This window comes from Mus caroli, chromosome 7 (genome assembly GCF_900094665.2).
Source record: "Mus caroli chromosome 7, CAROLI_EIJ_v1.1, whole genome shotgun sequence".
NCBI lineage: Eukaryota > Metazoa > Chordata > Mammalia > Rodentia > Muridae > Mus > Mus caroli.
Window position 1 is genome coordinate 106,152,580 of NC_034576.1, and position 19,318 is coordinate 106,171,897.

General features: G+C 36.7%; 2 protein-coding genes across 2 annotated transcripts; both read right to left on the reverse strand.

The window, feature by feature from the left end:
* Nucleotides 1–3,385: 3,385 nt before the first annotated feature.
* LOC110299330 (putative olfactory receptor 52P1) lies at nucleotides 3,386–4,478 on the reverse strand. Its single transcript, XM_021169008.1, has one exon. The coding sequence runs from the start codon at nucleotides 4,384–4,386 to the stop codon at nucleotides 3,433–3,435; it is 954 nt and encodes a 317-aa protein (XP_021024667.1). The 5' UTR covers nucleotides 4,387–4,478; the 3' UTR covers nucleotides 3,386–3,432.
* A 13,090-nt stretch (nucleotides 4,479–17,568) lies between these two features.
* Nucleotides 17,569–18,625, reverse strand: LOC110299209 (olfactory receptor 51B6-like). The gene has a single exon (XM_021168853.1). It carries the CDS (start codon nucleotides 18,559–18,561, stop codon nucleotides 17,608–17,610), a length of 954 nt encoding a protein of 317 aa, XP_021024512.1. The 5' UTR covers nucleotides 18,562–18,625; the 3' UTR covers nucleotides 17,569–17,607.
* Nucleotides 18,626–19,318: the final 693 nt, after the last annotated feature.

Sequence of the window (19,318 nt, forward strand, 5' to 3'; positions counted from 1 at the left end):
ACATAAGAATGTGTAATTAGCCAGGAAGTGGTGGTGCAAGCCTTTAATCCCAGCACTTGGGAGGCAGAGGCAGGCAGATTTCTGAGTTCAAGGCCAGTTTGGTCTACAAAGTGAGTTCCAGGACAGCCAGGGCTACACAGAGAAACCCTGTCTTGAAAAAACAAAACAAAACAAAAGAAAACAAAACAAACAAACAAACAGAAGGTGGAATGATAGTCTAGCAGGTTTTACAAGAACAAGAATATCAATTAATGCTAATAAACTAACAAAACTATACCTTAAATTAATGTCATTCATAATCCCAAATTCATAAAAACCTATAATATTCACTTAAGAAAAGCAATCTCAAAACTGCTAAGAGGTTTTTACTGTGATTGTAATCTGTATTAATTATTTCTTTGACTTTGGCTTTAACATCATATTTATTATCTATCCTTGTTTTCATATCAGATGCATAATTGTAATCACAAATGTATCTCTATGGGTATCTTTAGTTCTAATTTGATAGAAGCTATATTTAGGATTAACAAAGGCATACATTTTAGGAAAATTTGTTCTGTGGTGCATTTTCTTACCCAGTACAAAATCCATAGAAGTATTTGAAACAGATACATGCTCATACTTTAGCAAGAATTTTATCCATGTAGCCATATCCCTTGCCCTCTACTTTTTCCTTTTATTTTGGGTTCTTTGAGAAGTCATACAATGTATTTTGATCTTATTTATCTCCTTACCAAAACTCCTCACAGATCCAACCCAGTCAATATCATTCACTTTTCTATTTTAAACTCATCAAGTACAGTTTGTGCTGTGCATATACTCTTAGATAATCTGGTCTTCCACCAGAGCCTAGTCACCCTTTTGAGGAACACACCATTATGAAAACTGAGTCTTCCTCTCTTGAGGAAGACTGCTAATTAACTGCCAATCACTCCTTACCCAGTAATTAATGAACATTTTAATATAATAACTGAGTATCTGTGATCTTTTTTCCCTTAAACATTTGGATTTATTCATCTTATTTTATATATGAGTATGTGCCTGCATGTATGTTTATGTGTGCATAATGCCCTCAGAGTTCCAGTGAGAGTATCAGATTCTCTGACATTGAAGTTACTAATGATTGTCTGCCACTATGTATATGTTGGGAATCGAACCTGAATCCTCTGAAAGATCAACAAGTGCTCTTAACTGCTTGGTCCATAGTTCAGCCAGGCTTTTAACTGTTTATTGAGACAAGATTTCACTCATTTGCCCAGGCTGCCCTTTGAACACACTGTGTAGCTGAAACAAATCTTGAACTTGTGAATCTCCTGTCAAATAGCTACATAATAAGTCCAAATTACATAGGTTATTTTAATATATCATATATATTTTTAAAAATTGTTCTGGGATATATAAATTAGCATGTACAATTGATTTGAATTAATTACTATAATGCAAAATTGTAGAGCATTCTTCCACACCACATCTGTTGTAAACAATATTAAATTGTCCTTTAAGGAAAGCAGAATTTCCTTCATTGCGTATTTTTACCATGTTTATTCTGAAAGCTTTGATTTAGGAAAATTGGATTTTTTTCGGAGACAAAGAGTTGAGGTTAATGACACACACACAGAACGTGTATCCTTCCCTACTACACATGCTGCTCATTTTATGTTTCACAATAGTTTCATAAAAACTTTTAAAAATAGGGATAGAGTCTTCAAAAACAAAGTGGGTCCTCTGTACAGTCTACACAGCTTGTATTGTATTTTATACACTCTGAAAACATACCTGTCTTTTCAGGTATATTTAGATAATGCTTTTTAACTGTGATTATCCTTAGAGTTGAATAATTATGCAATATTTGAATCATGTTTCTACATACTAATTTATTAAATTTCCCTCTCACTTTTTTTGTTTTCCCTAGGGCTTTTTGCCACATTTTTAACATTTAGCATTTGAATATCATCTATAATTTTAAAATATCAAAAGTTTGCTCTAGCATTATTAACATACAGATAAAAATCACTAAGTCTACAGTCATATACCATTACAGTGTAACTCAGAAGGTACTGTATGATGGAGGTCCTCTCTTTTATCCATTACAACATTGATGATGTTCATCCTTCATATCCATTTAATATTACTTATAGTTTGTGACAAGGACTGCTTTGAATAGTGTCTTACATGCTAAATAAAATAGTAAAATCAAACCTTTACTCTGGCTTTGTCTATTTTTATTTTATTTCTAATTAAACCTGAATCCACATTTTTGAAATATACAGTTTCTTATATCAGAAAGCTGTTTATATCATATATACAGAAAACATTCAGGTTCAGGTCTGCTGCCTGTCTCCTGTCGTTTAAACTTGACTATGATACTTTTGCATTACTTATCCCTGTGTTTCAAAGTAGCAATTTAAAACCCTTTTTATCTGGTAAAGTAGAGAACATCATTGGATTTAGAAATTTTTCAAACTGAATTTAATGTGTTGAGGATAGGAGTAATGACTTCAATCCTATGTATATATTGGCAGGAAAAGTTTTCATAGAGACCTGAATATTACCATAGAAAAGGTCAGAAATAAAGAAAGTATGGAACGTAGATAGTTCTAAATCAATTTATGCTAAAATTATGAAAGTCATTAAATTTGTCAAACAAATTATACAATTTTTTTCAAATTTTCTTCTTTTTATTGGTTCTTTGAAAATTTTCCAGTGTACAGCTCCTAGCACACTGACTACACTCCAATAGATATGCACACATGAAGAGCATATGGGCAGCACCAGATGCACTTAATGTTTACATATATATATATATATATACACACATATGCATAAATATACATATATATATATAAACACATGTACATAAGGATGCAAAATTGGGTAATGGGGAAGAGGGGGTAAATCTAGGTTGAATGGGAGAAGAAAGTAAGGTAATCAAATTATACAATTTTATAAATATTTTATATAATATAAAGTTGAGAATATAGCAGCATATTAAATCATGAACTATGTCCTTGACTTCCCAGAGCTCCTAAGGACTGTACCACCAACCAAAGAGTACACATGAAGCAACCCATGACTATAGCCACATATTTAGCAGAGGATGGCCTTGTAGGGCATCAACGGGAGGAGAGACCCTTGGTCCTGTGAAAGCTCGATGCCCCAGTGGAGGAAATGCCAGGGCAGGGAGGTGAGAGTGGTTGGGTGTGAGGGTGAGGGTACACCCTCAGAGAAGCAGTGAGAAGGGGGCATAGGGTAGAGAGTTTCCAGAAGGGAAACCAGGAAAGGGGATATCATTTGAAATGTAAATAAAGAAAATATACAATGAAAGAAAAATATTAGATAAATAAAATTAAAATTTCAAAACAGAGTTAATTATTGTTACTGTATCCTGGCTGTACAAAACATAATCTACTAAAATAAGGGTTTTTGTACTTTTTACTTTTCAGAAAATTTCTTGTGTGTAAAGAAAAGATCTAGCACTCGATCACGAATCTGTTTTGTCTTGACACCATACACCACTGGATTAACCGCAGAAGGTACTAAAAGGTACATGCTTGCAAAAATGATGTGAACACTTGGAGGAACCTTCTTGCCAATACGATGAGATAGGAAGCTAAACAGTGCAGGTATATAGGAGACAAGAATAGTGCAGACATGTGCAGCACATGTGCCCAGGGCTTTAGAGCGGGCATTCTGGGAAGACAGCCGAAACACTGACTGGAGGATTTTCACATAAGATGTTGCTATGAGTCCTAGGTCCACTGTTATCACTGAAAGGGCCACTGAAATTCCATATGCTCTGTTAATGAGAGTGTTGGCACTTGCCAACTTCACCACAGCCATGTGCTCACAGTAGGTATGAGGGATGACATATTTTGTATAGTAAGGCAGCCTCTTAATCAGAAAAGGGCATGGCAAAACCATGAGCACACATCTCATCAGGCCAACTAGACCTAGTTTAATCACCATAGATGTTGTCAGGATTGATGCATAATGAAGAGGGATGCAAATAGCCACAAAGCGATCAAATGCCATGGCTACTAGGATGGCTGACTCCATGATGCACAGCGTATGGATAAAATACATTTGCGTTAGACAGGCATCAAAGTTGATCCAGTGTGCCTCAAACCAGAAGATGCCAAGCATCTTCAGAGCTGCAGAAGAGGAAAGACACATGTCATTCATTGCCAGCATGCAAAGGAAGAAATACATAGGCTGGTGGAGACTTGGTTCCAGCTTGATAGTAGCAATGACTATGCTGTTCCCCAGCAGGGTCAGGACAAACAGGAAGCAAACAGGGATGCCAATCCAACAGTGAACATTCTCCAAGCCAGGAATACCAACCAGGAAGAAAGATGCAATCTGTTGATGAGTAATATTGCCTACCATGTTAAAATCCAACTTGCTGTATGTTTGGTAGAAAATACCAAGGGCAATATTCTATAAACAGAAAACAGCATTATAAGTTCTTCCATGGTCCAGGTTCACTTGAAAACACTTTCCAAGAAGGGCTGTCTCAACCAAACTTCTGAAAATAGTAAAATAAATAGGTTTATGCTTTAATGTTTAGCATTTCAATCTGAAAAGGAAATATCTTTCTTCATTATTTTTCTGAGTTTCAACGCTTACTTCAATTCGAGTTATTTTCTGTGTGTAGTACTAGATATGTAATAAGATAGTGAATATCATTGTTGCCAGTTATTTTCTTCTCAAGAAAAGAAATCAGATACAGTAATGATAGGAAAATACTCACTTTACACATTATTTAACAGATATAAGAATATTCTGTCACTTTAAAATTTTAGCCTGAGTGTAACTAAATACTTAGTCACTCTAATAGGATCTGAAAAAACAAAGAATGTAAATTATGGCCATAAATCCTTTATCATTTGTAAAAGTAAACTAGAGCACATTTTATACTGTCAACAGGAAAATCATATATATTTCCATTTCAAAATTGTGTGACTCTTTAGTGTATAATACAGAAAAAGTCTCTTGACTTTTTGTAAAGGGGCTTCAGACACAAAGGAAGCAAAGGCAAGGTGGTCATTTCAGAGTTGTTTTTCCTGAAGGTGGCAACAGAGACACAGTTCAATGGAATAATTACTGTGTATCTACCAACAGCTAGACACTACCTTACTTGAAACTGTCCTATTTGAAAAATTTCATAAATATTTTTTAAAATATCAATGGCCTCATAATTTTTATTTGCCAAGATTAAGTCTTTATAAAGGAGAGCTTGTGGACAGGTGAATACAAGCATGGAAAATAAAGAAATAGAAAGAATACACAGTAAACCATTTAAAATTGTTAAATGTGGGCTCATGATTTGGAAATAGACTCTTGGGGAGCCACGGGTCTGTAGGCTGAGCCCTTCCTCTAATGCAGCAGCTCTCCCTGCCTGCTGAGGGGAGGGCTGAAATACTCACCATTCAGGGCTTTCCTGTCAGCCCCAAGCATTTCTGCTCTCACTGTGTCTTCTGGCATTTACAATTATTGTGAATCATTCTTCCTGGGATCTAGCCTCAATCTAGCAGAATATTTTGGACCATTACCTGCACCCTTCATAACACAGTTTTATTCAGATATATATTCCTTGGTAAAATCTTTCTTGCCTAATAGTTTAAGACTTTTAAAAAGACAAACTATTTTTTCTTACTTACCAGCAAACACTGCTATTCTGGGGTGATGTAAATATATTTCTAAAATATTCTTATTAAAAAGAAAAAGTGTTTCTGTTATTGAGTGAAATTTTCTTGCTTAATTTTTTTTACCAATACGCTATAATTTAGAGTTGAAATTACTGTGCACAATTGAAGATTATAGCCTTAGGGATAATAAATTAAGGCAAAAGATGAACATTATACTTTCAATTACAGAATGGTTTTATATATTTACCAAACTTCTGCTATTTGTAAGACTTACCTTGGGAGAGACATTAAGCAAAGTTCTACTTTTGATCTGATTTGGAAAGAATTAACCTTATAAAACCCTGGTTGGAGCTTAAAAGACATGATGTTAAGTTGTAAGTTGTAATTGTACGATCACCTGGAATTTAGCAAGGATACTTTTGAAATGTGTATAAATAAAATGCTTCCTGGTTGTTAAAATCTTAATGTTCTCTTTTCAGTAAGTTTGCTTTTATGAAGTCTGTCTTAGAAAAGAGAGGCCCATTGGACTTGCAAACTTTATATGCCCCAATACAGGGGAATGCCAGGGCCAAAAGAATGGGAATGGGTGGGTAGGGAAGTTGGGGGGGTATGGGGGACTTTTGGGATAGCATTGGAAATGTAATTGAGGAAAATACGTAATAAAAAAATACTAAAAAAAAAGAAAGAAAAAGGGAAATTTACTCCCTTTGCCCAAAGATTCTTGGCAGAGTCCAGGAGGCACAGATTTGCAGACAACGCTGGAAGTGGGATCTGCTTATCCCTTTGGCCCATAGATAGCATCTCTCCCCCAGGCTGACTTTAAATGGAACCCCCTGCACTATAGTCTTCAGCACACAGGCAGTTGTCAGGACTACTCTAACCTCTACCTTTTGGTGACAGAATTTTCATCTTTCTAAACTCAGAAAATACTGATTTTCTCATAGAACCTGAGCAGTGACATGATTTGTTTCTGAAGCCTGGGCACAGTCTGTTGCTAGAACTCTCACCTTGAGAGCAGATGACTCACATGAAAGACTCAGGAACATAGATGCAGCTTTTCTTTAATAACTGCCCATTTTATCTTAATGTGTTATGAAAACACAAGTGAACAATCTCTAAACTTTGTGATTCTGCAAGTGGTTTCAACTTTGTGTCTGGTGTCATTCTCATTCATTAATAATTAACTGCAAAAGGAATTTATACAATTCCAATAAAGATACAGTAAATTCTTACAGAGCAGAAGTTCTACCATCTTCTTCAGCGTCGGAAGCATCTGAAATTTTTTCCACCTTGTGTCTGAAACACTTGTCTTTCCACAGATATGATTTATTGCACGATATTTCAATTTTTGCTCACTTCTCTTTCCTCCATAAACTGGGTTTTGTTGACATTATTTCTACAATGATTTACACAACTAGATATACTCCTGCAACAAAATTGTCAAAATTCATCCTTGAGCAGTAAAACATTCCATAATATTTGTATCCTTACAAACAAATAAAATCAATCAAATTCTCAGTTCTTAACTCTAGAAATGTAATACCACTGGAATCTGCACGCATCTTCCTTCCCCATTTGACTTTTTATCTCCTTCTCTGTAACATTGTCTTATATTAAATGAGACCAGGTTGTTTCATGCAGGTGAGAACAAGTGATCATGTTGGTGGCAATGGCTGCTAATGTGTTAGCCCTATTCTCAGGAGACCCATCAGATTCAGAAGTAGACAAGCCCCTTGGAAGATGTAATATTAAGGAGAGAAGAGTATTGGGACAGCCTGAAATACACAGCAGTGCAAGGTCCCTCAGCACTGCCATGTTAACCCCGCACACTTCACGGATATGGCATAGTTTGAGATTTTGTCCTCTCTTGAGAAAAATTTTTGTGTCTATTGAGACAAATCACATAACTGAGATAGGAAACAAATGTGGTGTCTTGGAAATCTGTGGAAAGATGAATAAGTCGTTATCTCTGGAATTTGTTTTATAATATATTTTATGCTGTTTGAAATTTTCATATAAAAGATGTTCTGAACAATTTCAGACCCCTAGGTTTTCTCACAGTTCTTCCCCTAACCTGACCACTTTACCCCACCAACACCATGTGCTTTGTATAAATCTAAGGAATCCATTTAGTGCTGTTTGTATGTGCCTTGATGTAAGACAATCTTCTAGAACATCACCTGTCCTAGATGACGTCTGTGAAGAAAACTGACCTCACTTAGGAGCAATAGTGTTCGAGTCTCTACCTCCTCTATGCTGGAATGCTCAGATAGGTAGATGGAATGTGCGGGTCTTACAGAAGCAGTCCCAACCACTATGGGTTCACAAATGCTGTGGTCACAGTCCCAACAAATAAAGTTTTACTGCTCATCCCCACTACCTTACAATCTTTCCTCCCTCTCTTTCATGATAATGAAAAGGCAAAGCAGTGAAATATAGATGTTGCATTTAGTGTTGAGAAGTCCATGGTTTCTTTATTTCTCTATCTCTTGACCACTAATGGGGCTCTATAATAATTTCCACGTCCTGTAAAAAGAAGCTTCCCTCATGAGTGTTTAGAGATAAGCTAATTTATAGTTGGAATGATAAGAAATTAGGCAATAGGTTAAATTATGTACATGTAGTAACATTTAATGTTATTTTCTCTCTTATAACTTACACATCCATGAGCTTTTGGCATAGTTCACAGTGCCAGTTTGTGTTTTCTTCTAAAACTCAAACAGAAATTAGTTGACTATTACCATAATGTTTGTGCTACTATTGTACAGTGAGCATATCTTGCTGAGCTAGCCTTATCATAGTCTGAAGCATTCATAGCCTCATACAACTTTTGATTATGTTACCACAAAATATCGTGTGTAGAACTTTGTAGCTCTGTGACAATTATCCAATAGAAAAAGTGCCCACAGATAAATACTAGTTAGATTTCTCTGTGTACTATATCTCATGTACTTAGTGACTACATCAAAAGGTCTTACTAGCAAGTATTGGGAGGGGGGGTTAACCAAGAGCAATGTCAACAGCCAGTAATATTTAAAGAGGTCTATAAGATCATTTATCAAGAATTCAACTGGGATTTTATTTGAAAAAATATGGTATCTAGAGAGATATTGTCCCACTATTATCAGGCAAATTTCAAATATTTCCATCCAACTCTCCCAGCATCACAGTTTCAGAACTTGCATTTCCAGGAATGGAGAACAGAATAGAATTATGCTCCATTTTGTGTATGATGTATGGTTCAGGACCTGTTTTATTGTTTTACATATGGTGAGCTACCTGAAGATAAGTAGCATTTGATTTAGAAAACTGTCTGTTCACTTACAGGAGTTCATGCTTGGAGAGTTCTTGAGATGCTTCATTGATGACAGACAACTTTCCTGGGATAATCATTCTGTTTCTAAAACGTGGAGGTCTCAAGATGTTCTGAGTCTCTTTCTACCCTTAAATATCTTCTCAAGGGGGAATGTCATGCAGGAATTCACCTTAAAGAAAGAATAACTTTCATTTTAATCCTAACCTTTCGAAATCCCCACCTCCAATTTCTGCCTTTCTTACACTCTTCACTTTTATTCCTGCTATTCTGGTTTCCATGTATTTTGAATCAGTAGGAATATGAACATATTCATTCTATCTAGACTAATAAGCAGCCTCCAGTGGGAATGATAATTATTATTTCATATTAAAATTTTCCATGAATAATATTTCTGTTTTCCAAAGCCATTTGTGGACTATTTTAACTACAGATAGAGTATTATCTTTATAGCAATTGTTTTTATCCTCAGAATTTGTCAAAAACCTCTGACAGGTTTTTTTGTTGTTGTTGTTATTTTGGTGTTGCTTGGTAGGTTGGCTTTTGTTGTTTTTCTTATTTGTTTGTTTTGTTTTCAATACATCTCAACTTCAGTTTCCCCTCCCTCCATTCCTCCCAGTCCCCAGAATCTCCCCAAATCCTCTCCTCCTCTGTTTGCCTTCACAAATGAACAGGCTACCAAGGTATCAACTGACAATGCCAAAACAAGATACAAGAAGATTGGGCACCAATCCTCATATCAATACATTAGGGGGAAAAAAAGAATAGGCAAAAGAGCCAGAGATGCCCAACTTCTATTGATAAGAGTCCCACAAAAATACCATGCTAACAACCAAAACACATACCCAGAGAATCGAGCACAGACCATGAAGGCTCTGTGATTGCCACTTTAGTCTTTGGGCGCCCCTATGGCCCCACTTAGTTGATTCTCTGGGCTCTGTTCACCTAGTGTCCTTTAACCTCCTGGCTCCCACAATAATTCTTTACCCTATTTTATGGTATTCTCTAAGATCCAAGGGGAAGGACCCAATGAGGATCTCCAATTTGGGCTGTCTCTCTCTGCCTAGTGTTTGACTGTGGTTCTCTGCATCTGCTCCCATTATCTGCTGGTGGCCGCCACTCTGATGATAAGTAGGCTAGGCACCAATTTGTAAATACATGCAGGTAAAAGTGGGAGTCCATTTTATCCTTTCTAACCCAATTTGGTTATAGATTCATTGTCAGGAATCACTGCCACTTAAGGTATTCTACTGTGTCCAGATAGATCCTCTGAGCTGGGGGCCAAATGGAAAAATACAATTATATTTTTTCCTCATATAAGCATTTGAAGAAAGAAAATACACAGACGTGTTTTAGAAAGCCCTAAAGATACATTTGTATGTCCCATGACATCTTGATGATTTGCTACTACCTTTTCTAAATAACTTCTAATAATACCTCACTGTGTTCCTGTCTGCTGTGCCAATCCCTTTTGCCCATAATAAGCATGATGTTCAAGTTCCATTGCTGCTACTTGTTGACCTTGCCATCAGTCTTTTGCTCAAAGATGCCATAGGTATGACTGCAGAATGTCTTGAACCAAACAGTGTTACTTCAGAACATTCATAGAATCAAGCAACAATGGATTCTCCTTTCAGGAGTTCCTTCCTTAAGTTCCAATTCTGCTTCTTCTAGCCTCTAATTCTACAGACTTAAGGATTTGGAATTTTGAAATAATAGTCTCCAAGATTTCCTCCTACATATATATATATATTTTTTTTTACCAAAAGAAGAGCAGTTAATTCTAAACATCACATACAAGTAGGAAAGAGAAAGCAGGTAAGGTGACTTTTTAGTCTAGAACTTTAGAGAATGCCCATTACTTCCAGCCAAGTTGAGGAGGACACAGGGTTCACAGGAAAGATGCTTTTGTAAGTTTCATTATACTGTGCCTTTTGTCTCTATCTACTACTGAGGAACTCTTCAGAGGCTGTGATGGATTCAGAGCCTGTTCTGTCAAGCATAATGAGGCACCACAAAGAATATCTGAATCCATGTCTCTTTTTCTCCTCTGATACATTTTTTTCTAATTTCTCCATTTTCTCTCTCATCTTCAATATAAGACAGCACAAAATCAAAGGGAAACAATTTTGGTGCTTTCCAGCTTATATATAAGAATTTACAGATGTTTTTGAAAATGCAGTTGTCCTGCTTTGGGGTGTACTGGAGCTATTTTGGCAAGAGAAATTGGACTTGGCATGTGTAGAAGAATTGTATAAGCATATATGTATGCAAAAATAATGAGAAACAGTTCATGGTTTTGAAAAAAGAGAAAGGAGGATATAAAAAGGGTTTGGAGAGAGGAAAGATAAGGCAAAATGGTACAATTATATTAAAATCTCAAAAAACCAAAGAAATTATTTTAAAAAACTATAATAATCTTGAAAGAGAACACAAAGTTGGAGTAGTATGAAATAGTGAAACAGGGAGGATATTGGAGGTGAAAACACCAAAATGTATCCCTTGAGATTCTCAAAGTATTTTTTAAACTATTATTTAAAAGTACTATTATCTCTAGTTCTTTATATATTTTGTATATTAGCCCTTTATTGGATGTGGTATAAGTGAAGTTTTTTTTTTCCTCATTTGTAGGTTGCCGATTTGTCTTATTGACTATATCCTTTGCATTACAGATGCTTTCCAGATTCATGACATCCCATTTATCAATTTTTTTCAAAGATTTATTTATTTATTTCATGTACAATGTCACTGTCTTCAGACACACCAGAAGAGGGCATTGAATCCCCATTACAGATGGTTGTGAGCCACCGTGTGGTTTTTGGGAATTGATCTCAGGACCTCTGGAAGAGCAGTCAAATAACCACTGAGTCATCTCTCCAGCCCCATTTATCAATTCTTGATCTTAGAGCATGAGCCATTGATTGGAGTTCTGTTTAGGAAATTTTCCCTCGTGCCAATGAGTTCAAGGCTCTTTCTCACTTTCTCAACTATTAGATTCAATATATCTGCTTTTATGATGAGGTCCTTGATCCACTTTGACTTGAACTTTGTGCAAGGTGACAAATATGGATCAAAAAAACAAACAACTCAATCAAAAAACATGGGAGAGAACTAAACTGAGAATTCACAACAGAGGAATCTCAAATGGCTCAGAAGCACCTAGAGAAACGTTCAAAGTCCTTAGTGATCAGAGAAATGCAAATCAAAATGACCCTGAAATTCCATCTTATGCCAATCAGAATGGCTAAGATCAAAACCTCAGGTTGCTGAGGATGTGGAGAAGAGGAACACTCCTCCATTGCTGGTAGGGTTACAAACTGTTACACCAACTCTGGAAATCAGTTTGGCAGTTCATCAGATAATTGGACATAGTACTACCTGAAGACCCAGCAATACCACTCTTGGGAATATACCCCAAACATGCCCTAGCTTGCCAAGGGGTCCATGTTTCACTATGTTCATAGTGGCCTTATTTGTGATAGCTAGAAGCTGTAAACAATCCAGACAACAAAAGGATGAATACAGAAAATGTGGCTCATTTACACAATGGAATACTACTCAGCTATTAAGAATGAGGACATCCTGAGTTTTTCAGGCCAATGAATGGAACAGGAATATATCATCCTGAGTGAGGTAACTCAGACACAAAAGGACATGCATGGTATGTACTCACTAATAAGAGGGTATTTGAAAAAAATGTACAGAATTCCCATGATACAGTACACAGAACTCAAAAAGATCAACAAGATGAAAGGTCCAAGTGAGGATGCCTCAATGGGTGAGGGGAAATGACTGAATCCATGAGGGCCAGCAGAAAGAATGGAAACAGGCAACCTCGAGAAGTAGGAGGATGGGGGGGGGGATTCCATAATCCTCCAGAGACCTGGGAGGTAAGAGACTCTCATGACTCAAAGGGAGGGTCCTTATATGAAATGCCAGACAGTAGGGAGGGAGAACTTATAGAGCCCACCTCCAGCAGAAAGATGGGGCATCAAGTGAGGGAGTGGGTTTCCATCCCACAGTCAAAACTATGACCTATCATTGTTCCTGTCTGAAAGAACTTCAGGAATGGAAATGAAGAGTTGTCTGAGAAAAAGAAGGTCCAGTGACAGGCCCAAAGTGGGATCCAGCTCAAGTGGAGGTCTCAAGACCTGATACTATTAGTGAGGCTATGGAGTGCTCACAAAAAGGGATCTATCATGCCTGCCCTCCGAAAGACCCAACAAGCAACTGATAGAGTCAGATGCAGATAATTGCTCCCAACCTATGGACAGAAGCTGCTGACCCCCGTGGTTGAATTAGGGAAAGCTGGAAGAAGCTGAGCAGGAGGGCAATCCTGTAGGAGGACCAGCAGTTCTCAATTAACCTGAACCCCCGAGATCTCTCAAACACTGGACTACCAACCAGGCAGCATACACCAGATGACATGAGTCCCCCAACACATATACAGCAGAGGACTGCCACGTCTGGGTTCAGTCAGAGAAGATGCATCTAACCCTCAAGAGACTGGAGGCCCCAGGGAGTTCAGTGGTATGGTAGTGTGGAGGGTAGGGTCGTGGGGATATCCTTGTGGAGACAGTGGGACAGGGTGGAGGTATGGGATGTGGAAGTTGGAGGGTGGACTGGGAGGGGAATAAAATCTGGAGTATAAGTAAATAAATAAACAATTAAATTTAAAAAGTACTATTATCTTAATATCCCTAATATTAGGAGTGTACTTTGATATCAGTTCATGTATAAGAGTAAAGAAATATTTTCTTTGATGTTGGATAGATTCCCTGAATTCATTTTAAGAAAGGAAAATACCTAGCTTTTAAGAAAGATTTTTAAATTTTTTAAAATAATTCATGTTTGAGCTTATAATATAATTTAATCCTTTACCTCTTCCTTTTCTTCTCTCCTAACCTCCCATATAACCCTATTCTCTTTCAAATTTATGGATCTTTTTCTTTATATATATATATATCACCTGATCAGTCAATATAGTGTCACTTACAGGAATGCTTTCAGAAATGACTGGTATTGGATAATCAAATATCAAATGGTATGTTCTTTTCTGGGGAAGACTATTTCCTCAGCTTTCAGCATTCCATAGTTGCTTGTAGGTTTGTGGACTCATGAGCTCCCATCACTCAACATTAACTTATCTCTTTGTGTCACCCTTGTTCAGGACATAATTAGATAGTCATATTGGTGACACATCATGAGTGCAGCTTTTGACACTTCTATGAAACTCAATCTAATAACAAATGTCCTATTTCTCTTGCTTTTCCCCTATGATACCAGAGTCATACCAGCAAAAGCCAAGTTGAGGATATATCTATCAATTAAAATCGAGCTCCACAACTCTTAATTTTGATCTGTTGTGGTTTTTTGTAATGGCCTCCATATGTTGATGCAAAGAGAAATTTCCTTAATAAGGGGTGAGAACTATACTTATCTAGTTTGTGTGTGTGTGTGTGTGTGTATGTGTGTAGTTATGAATTATTCTGTCATAGAAAGGTTTTGTTATAAGTTTTCTTCAAAAAAATCCTGGTTAGTTAGCTAATTTTCTAGAACCAGAAATAATTTACCTCCTGTTGATTGAGTCTCAAGTTAAAGTAGAGAGCTGTTTTACCACCAAGGTATTAGTGCCACTACTGCATCTTTAGAGTTAGAGTGTCATACTGGTCAATGTTATGGTTCATTGGTACCTAGTAGGGTAAGACTAGTGGTTGTTTCTCTCTTTTTGGTGTTCACATGGTATGTTCTAGTATTCTGAGAGTTTGCTCTCAGGAAAGAGGATTGTTGAGACAGCATCTCATGGACTCTAGGCTTGCCACAATCTTGCTATGTAGAAGAGAATGCTCTTGAACTCCTGATTCCCACTTCCACATCTCAGTTGATGGTATTGCAGGTGTACAACACCGTATCAAGTTTTATGAAATATGAGGACTGAAGTAAGGGTTTGTACATGCTAGGGAAGCACTTGTCTGTCTGAGCTACATCTTAGCCAGGATAGTTTTGACATTATTAGATAACAATAGAATTTAGGTTTTCCCTAACTTAGGAAACATTATAAGATAAAAGAGTCAAAGTCACAATAATCAAGAATCCACACAAAGATATCCAGGTCTCTTCAAATCCTGAAATATGGTAGAAAGAATTGTATAAGCTTGTCCTGTGTAAAGAATAAGTTACAATATGTAAACATTTTTACATGAAATCCAAACATAAAGTGGAGTTACATAAAAACAAATGACAGGAAGTAGTCCATTAACAGACTTCTTAGGTATGATATATGTTTTATCATTTGTTTGGCTTGCTGGGTGGTGTTTTAATTAGGATTCCTATTGCTGTGGTAAAACACCATGACCAAAGCAATATGGGGAGAAAGAGGTTAGAGGTTCACTTCCTTATCACTGTTCTTTATCAAAGGAAGTCAGGACATGAGCTTAAAAAGGGAGGAACCTGGAGAAAGGAGGCCACAGGTAGGTCCTGCTTACTGGCTTGCTCCTCCTTCCTTTTCTTAGAACTCAGAACCACATAGCCAAGATAACATCACTCAAACATGATCTTATTCAGGTATCTCTCCTTTCATAGAACTCTAACTTATAAGATATTCCCATAAAAAGTCAGCACAGTTAGTTTTGATTTTGTTTTAAGTTATTCATGAATTCTAGAAGATTTATAAAATTATCAGAATTTTGTGACACAGCCAGGATGACAGAGTCCAGAGATAGGACACAGGGATATGAGAATGGAATGAGTCATAGCTTAATATTATCTCTATGATCCTAGTAGTTTATATTGCTAATAAGTATACATTTAGTAAGCTTTAAAAATTATCTGAATGACAAACACAGGTTTATTTTTACATTTTTAATTGAAATGAATTCTATCACTGCTTCATTTCTTTCATCCAGAACCTCCCAGTTATCTTCCCTCAAAGCCTCTTACACTCCTCACTACCTAGCTGATTGTCTCTTTATTATATGTGTTGTATGTGCACACACACACTCATGCACACACATATATACACAATTATATATATATATGCCCTCTTATTTCTTGGTCAGTCCATTTTTTGTTGTTTGTATCTGTATGATTTCAAGACAGATTACTCTGAATTGAACAACAGCAAGGGAATTTCTCCCTGAGAGAAGCTAATTCTCCTTCCAACAACAATCATTAAGATCCTGTAGTTCTTCATCTGAGGTAAAACCCTAAAAATTTTCCTCTTCTATATTAATATGCTTATATATAGCTATTGCTTATACCTTGTTTATACAGCCATTTCTAAAAGAGATTATCACAGCAAAATTTTTTGTATCTAGGCTATTAAAATATTTCTACTTTATTTTCTTGGTTGTTCCCTGGTCATAAATGTATAAGAAGTGATGTAGATGTATCCACCTAGGCTGAACGTCTGATGAGTAGTTAATCTCTCTGAAGTGTCCAGTTGAGGTTTTCTGACAGTTTCCACTTAATATGGGGAGAAGAGCTTCTTTGATGATGGGTGGTAACTATACTACTCTACTCTACTATATCTGAGAATTTGAAGTTAGGAATCACAGAAGAGAGAATGGATCCTGTTTGAATTTCTGGGAATGGGTTTCCTCACTCACTAAAATACTTTCAAGGTCTACTCATTTACTTTGAAATTCCATATTTTACTTTTATTTACAGTTGACTAGTTTCAACATTGTGTGTGCTATCAAATCTTCCTTCTGAGTTCATCTGTTGAAGACTGTTTAGGTTTTTATTTTTCGATACATTGCTCTTGTCAATGGGGTAACTATGAACATCAGTGAGACGTACTTGTTCTTTAAAGGGCCATGGATTCATAAGCACATTTTACGCATGCCAAAAGATGGTCAAAATCAACTACAAAAGCAATTGGGAGTGAAAAAAATCATTTATCTTTTCTTTACAACCATTGATTCCATCCTTTCTCTTTCTCCCCATGCAAGAAAATGAGCAGCCATGTCAATGTCTGGAAATCTGTGTACCAAAATTTCCCAGTTTTACCTATGCTGGTCTCTAAATAGGACTCTATGTCATTTTACTGAATGAAAATGCCTGCTTCTGTTCAGTAGTGTCTGGAATCAAACTTAACAAGATAGTGGTTGTCTGCACTAGAATTATATTTCTGGCTTAAATTTCTATTGTTGACTTTATTATTTGATAGACAATTGCCAAAATTACACATTGACAGAATTTTCAAAGAATACTTTTCCTAGAATAATCACTGAGAACTGAGGGCTGTGTCCAGCTCATTTGACTCTGTACAGGTTTCTAGAAAGAGCAATCTTTTCCATTTGAGCAAAAATATTGAAAAACTTAGCCCTAGATAAGTGACAGCTCGCATGGGAAATTTTGGTTTTGATTCAAACACTTGTATACTCTAATCTCAAAGGCTACATCTGAATGTACAAGTCAGAGGAAATTAGCTCACCAAACCAAGTAACTTACCTTAGTGGATCAGTTAACACCAAAGTGAGATCTTTATATGGTGCTTCATGTTAGGAACATATTATGCCAAAATAAATCAGTAATAAAGAACAATCAAGTATCAAGGACATTAGTAGATTTCTATTGAATATTTTCTTTGTTTTCCTTTGTTGTTGACTTGATCAAATTTCAGGAATAGTTCTCAGAGAGTAATCAGAGTCGAGTTCTAGAATAAGGCAGTGAGAACAAGCGAAGCAAACCACTCTGAATCTGTTTGGTCTTAATACTGAAGATGACAGGGTTCATAAACGGTGGGAAAAGGAAGCAGATGTAGCTCATTGTTATATGTACAATATGAGGAATATTCTTTCCAAACCTGTGAATAAATGTCAAACCAACCACAGTGACATAGAAGACCAAGATGCAACAGATATGGGAGACACATGTGTTGAGAGCCTTGGCCCGCTCATCTGTAGAAGCAATGCCCATGACAGTCTTGAGAATCAAAATATAGGAAAAACAAATAATCAAGAAATCCAAAAGTCCCATGCAAAATACAACCATAACAGGATAGAGACGATTGAATGTGATGTCAGCACAGGCTAGCTTGATGACATCTTGGTGTAGACAGAAAGCATGAGAGAGTACATGGGAGCGACAATAGGGAAACCAATGCAGGCGAATGATTATTGGCATGATTGACAGACCAGCCCTCATCACTACACCTATGCCAATCTTTATTACCTTAGTATCAGTAAGGATGGTGGTATACCTTAATGGGTTGCGAATGGCAATGAAACGGTCATAGGCCATGGCAAGCAAGACCCCTGACTCCACAATAGAAAGACTATGGATAAAATAGGCCTGAGAGAAGCAGGCTTCATGGCCAATTTCCCTGTGATTTAACCATAGTACACCCAGCACTGTGGGCATGGTGGTCAATGTTACTCCAAGATCCGTAGCTGCCAGCATACCTAAGAAATAATACATGGGCTCATGGAGGTTATGATCATCCTTAATGATGAAAAGGAGGGTGCCATTGCCAAGCAATATGGAGATATAGGCCATCAATAATGGGAGGGAGATCAGGTGATGGGCTTTTTCCAGACCTGGGAAGCCTGTGAGCAGGAATGGGTAGGTTGAGGTGTTGAGCCAAATTACAGGCATTGCAGATACAAAATTCCCCTCAGATAAAATGATAGGGAACAGTTCCTTAGGGTTTGCCTTGTGAAGATGCTACCAGCTGTGTGGATGTTCAAAAGTATTGTTTTTCAACAACAGTGGTAATTTAATCATTCCTGGGACTTTCTAGATGTGGAAAAAAAGGATATGTGAAGAACAGCTCCATGAATTATTTAAAGATTACAATATAAGTGTACTGGAATGTACATTAGGGATAAGCTATGTATGAAGAATAGATCTAGATCAGATGTTCTCAAACTGTGGGTCAAGACCCCTGTGGAGTTGCATGACATCCTCACAGGAGTCCCATGTCAGACATCCTGCATATCAGATACTTATATTATGATTAATAATAGTAGCAAAATTACAGTTATGAAGTAGCAACAAAAGTAATTTTCTGGTTGGGAGGTCACCACAAGAGTAAATGTATTAACGTGTCATAGCATTAGGAAGGCTGAGAACTATTGATGTAGATGAAGTCTTTAAATCCAATACTCCAAATAAAACAAGGCATTCTGACAGTATTGTTGCCTACAAAGTTTTTTCATGGTATCATTCATCTTTACTTAGGGTGTTCAGAATTGACCTAAGGATTTCCCAGAATAAATAAGACCTAGAAACTCAGAAAGCATCTAAGCATTGTTTGAGAATCAAGTAAGGACAGCTAATTGCAAAATAATATGATCATATAAACAAATAAATAAAAGACAGTTAAGTGTAGACATTGATAAATGCACTGTAT

Coding starts and splice junctions, on each gene's coding strand:
- LOC110299330 (XM_021169008.1), bottom strand. CDS start 4,386: ATGGTAGGCAATATTACTCATCAACAGATTGCATCTTTCTTCCTGGTT.
- LOC110299209 (XM_021168853.1), bottom strand. CDS start 18,561: ATGCCTGTAATTTGGCTCAACACCTCAACCTACCCATTCCTGCTCACA.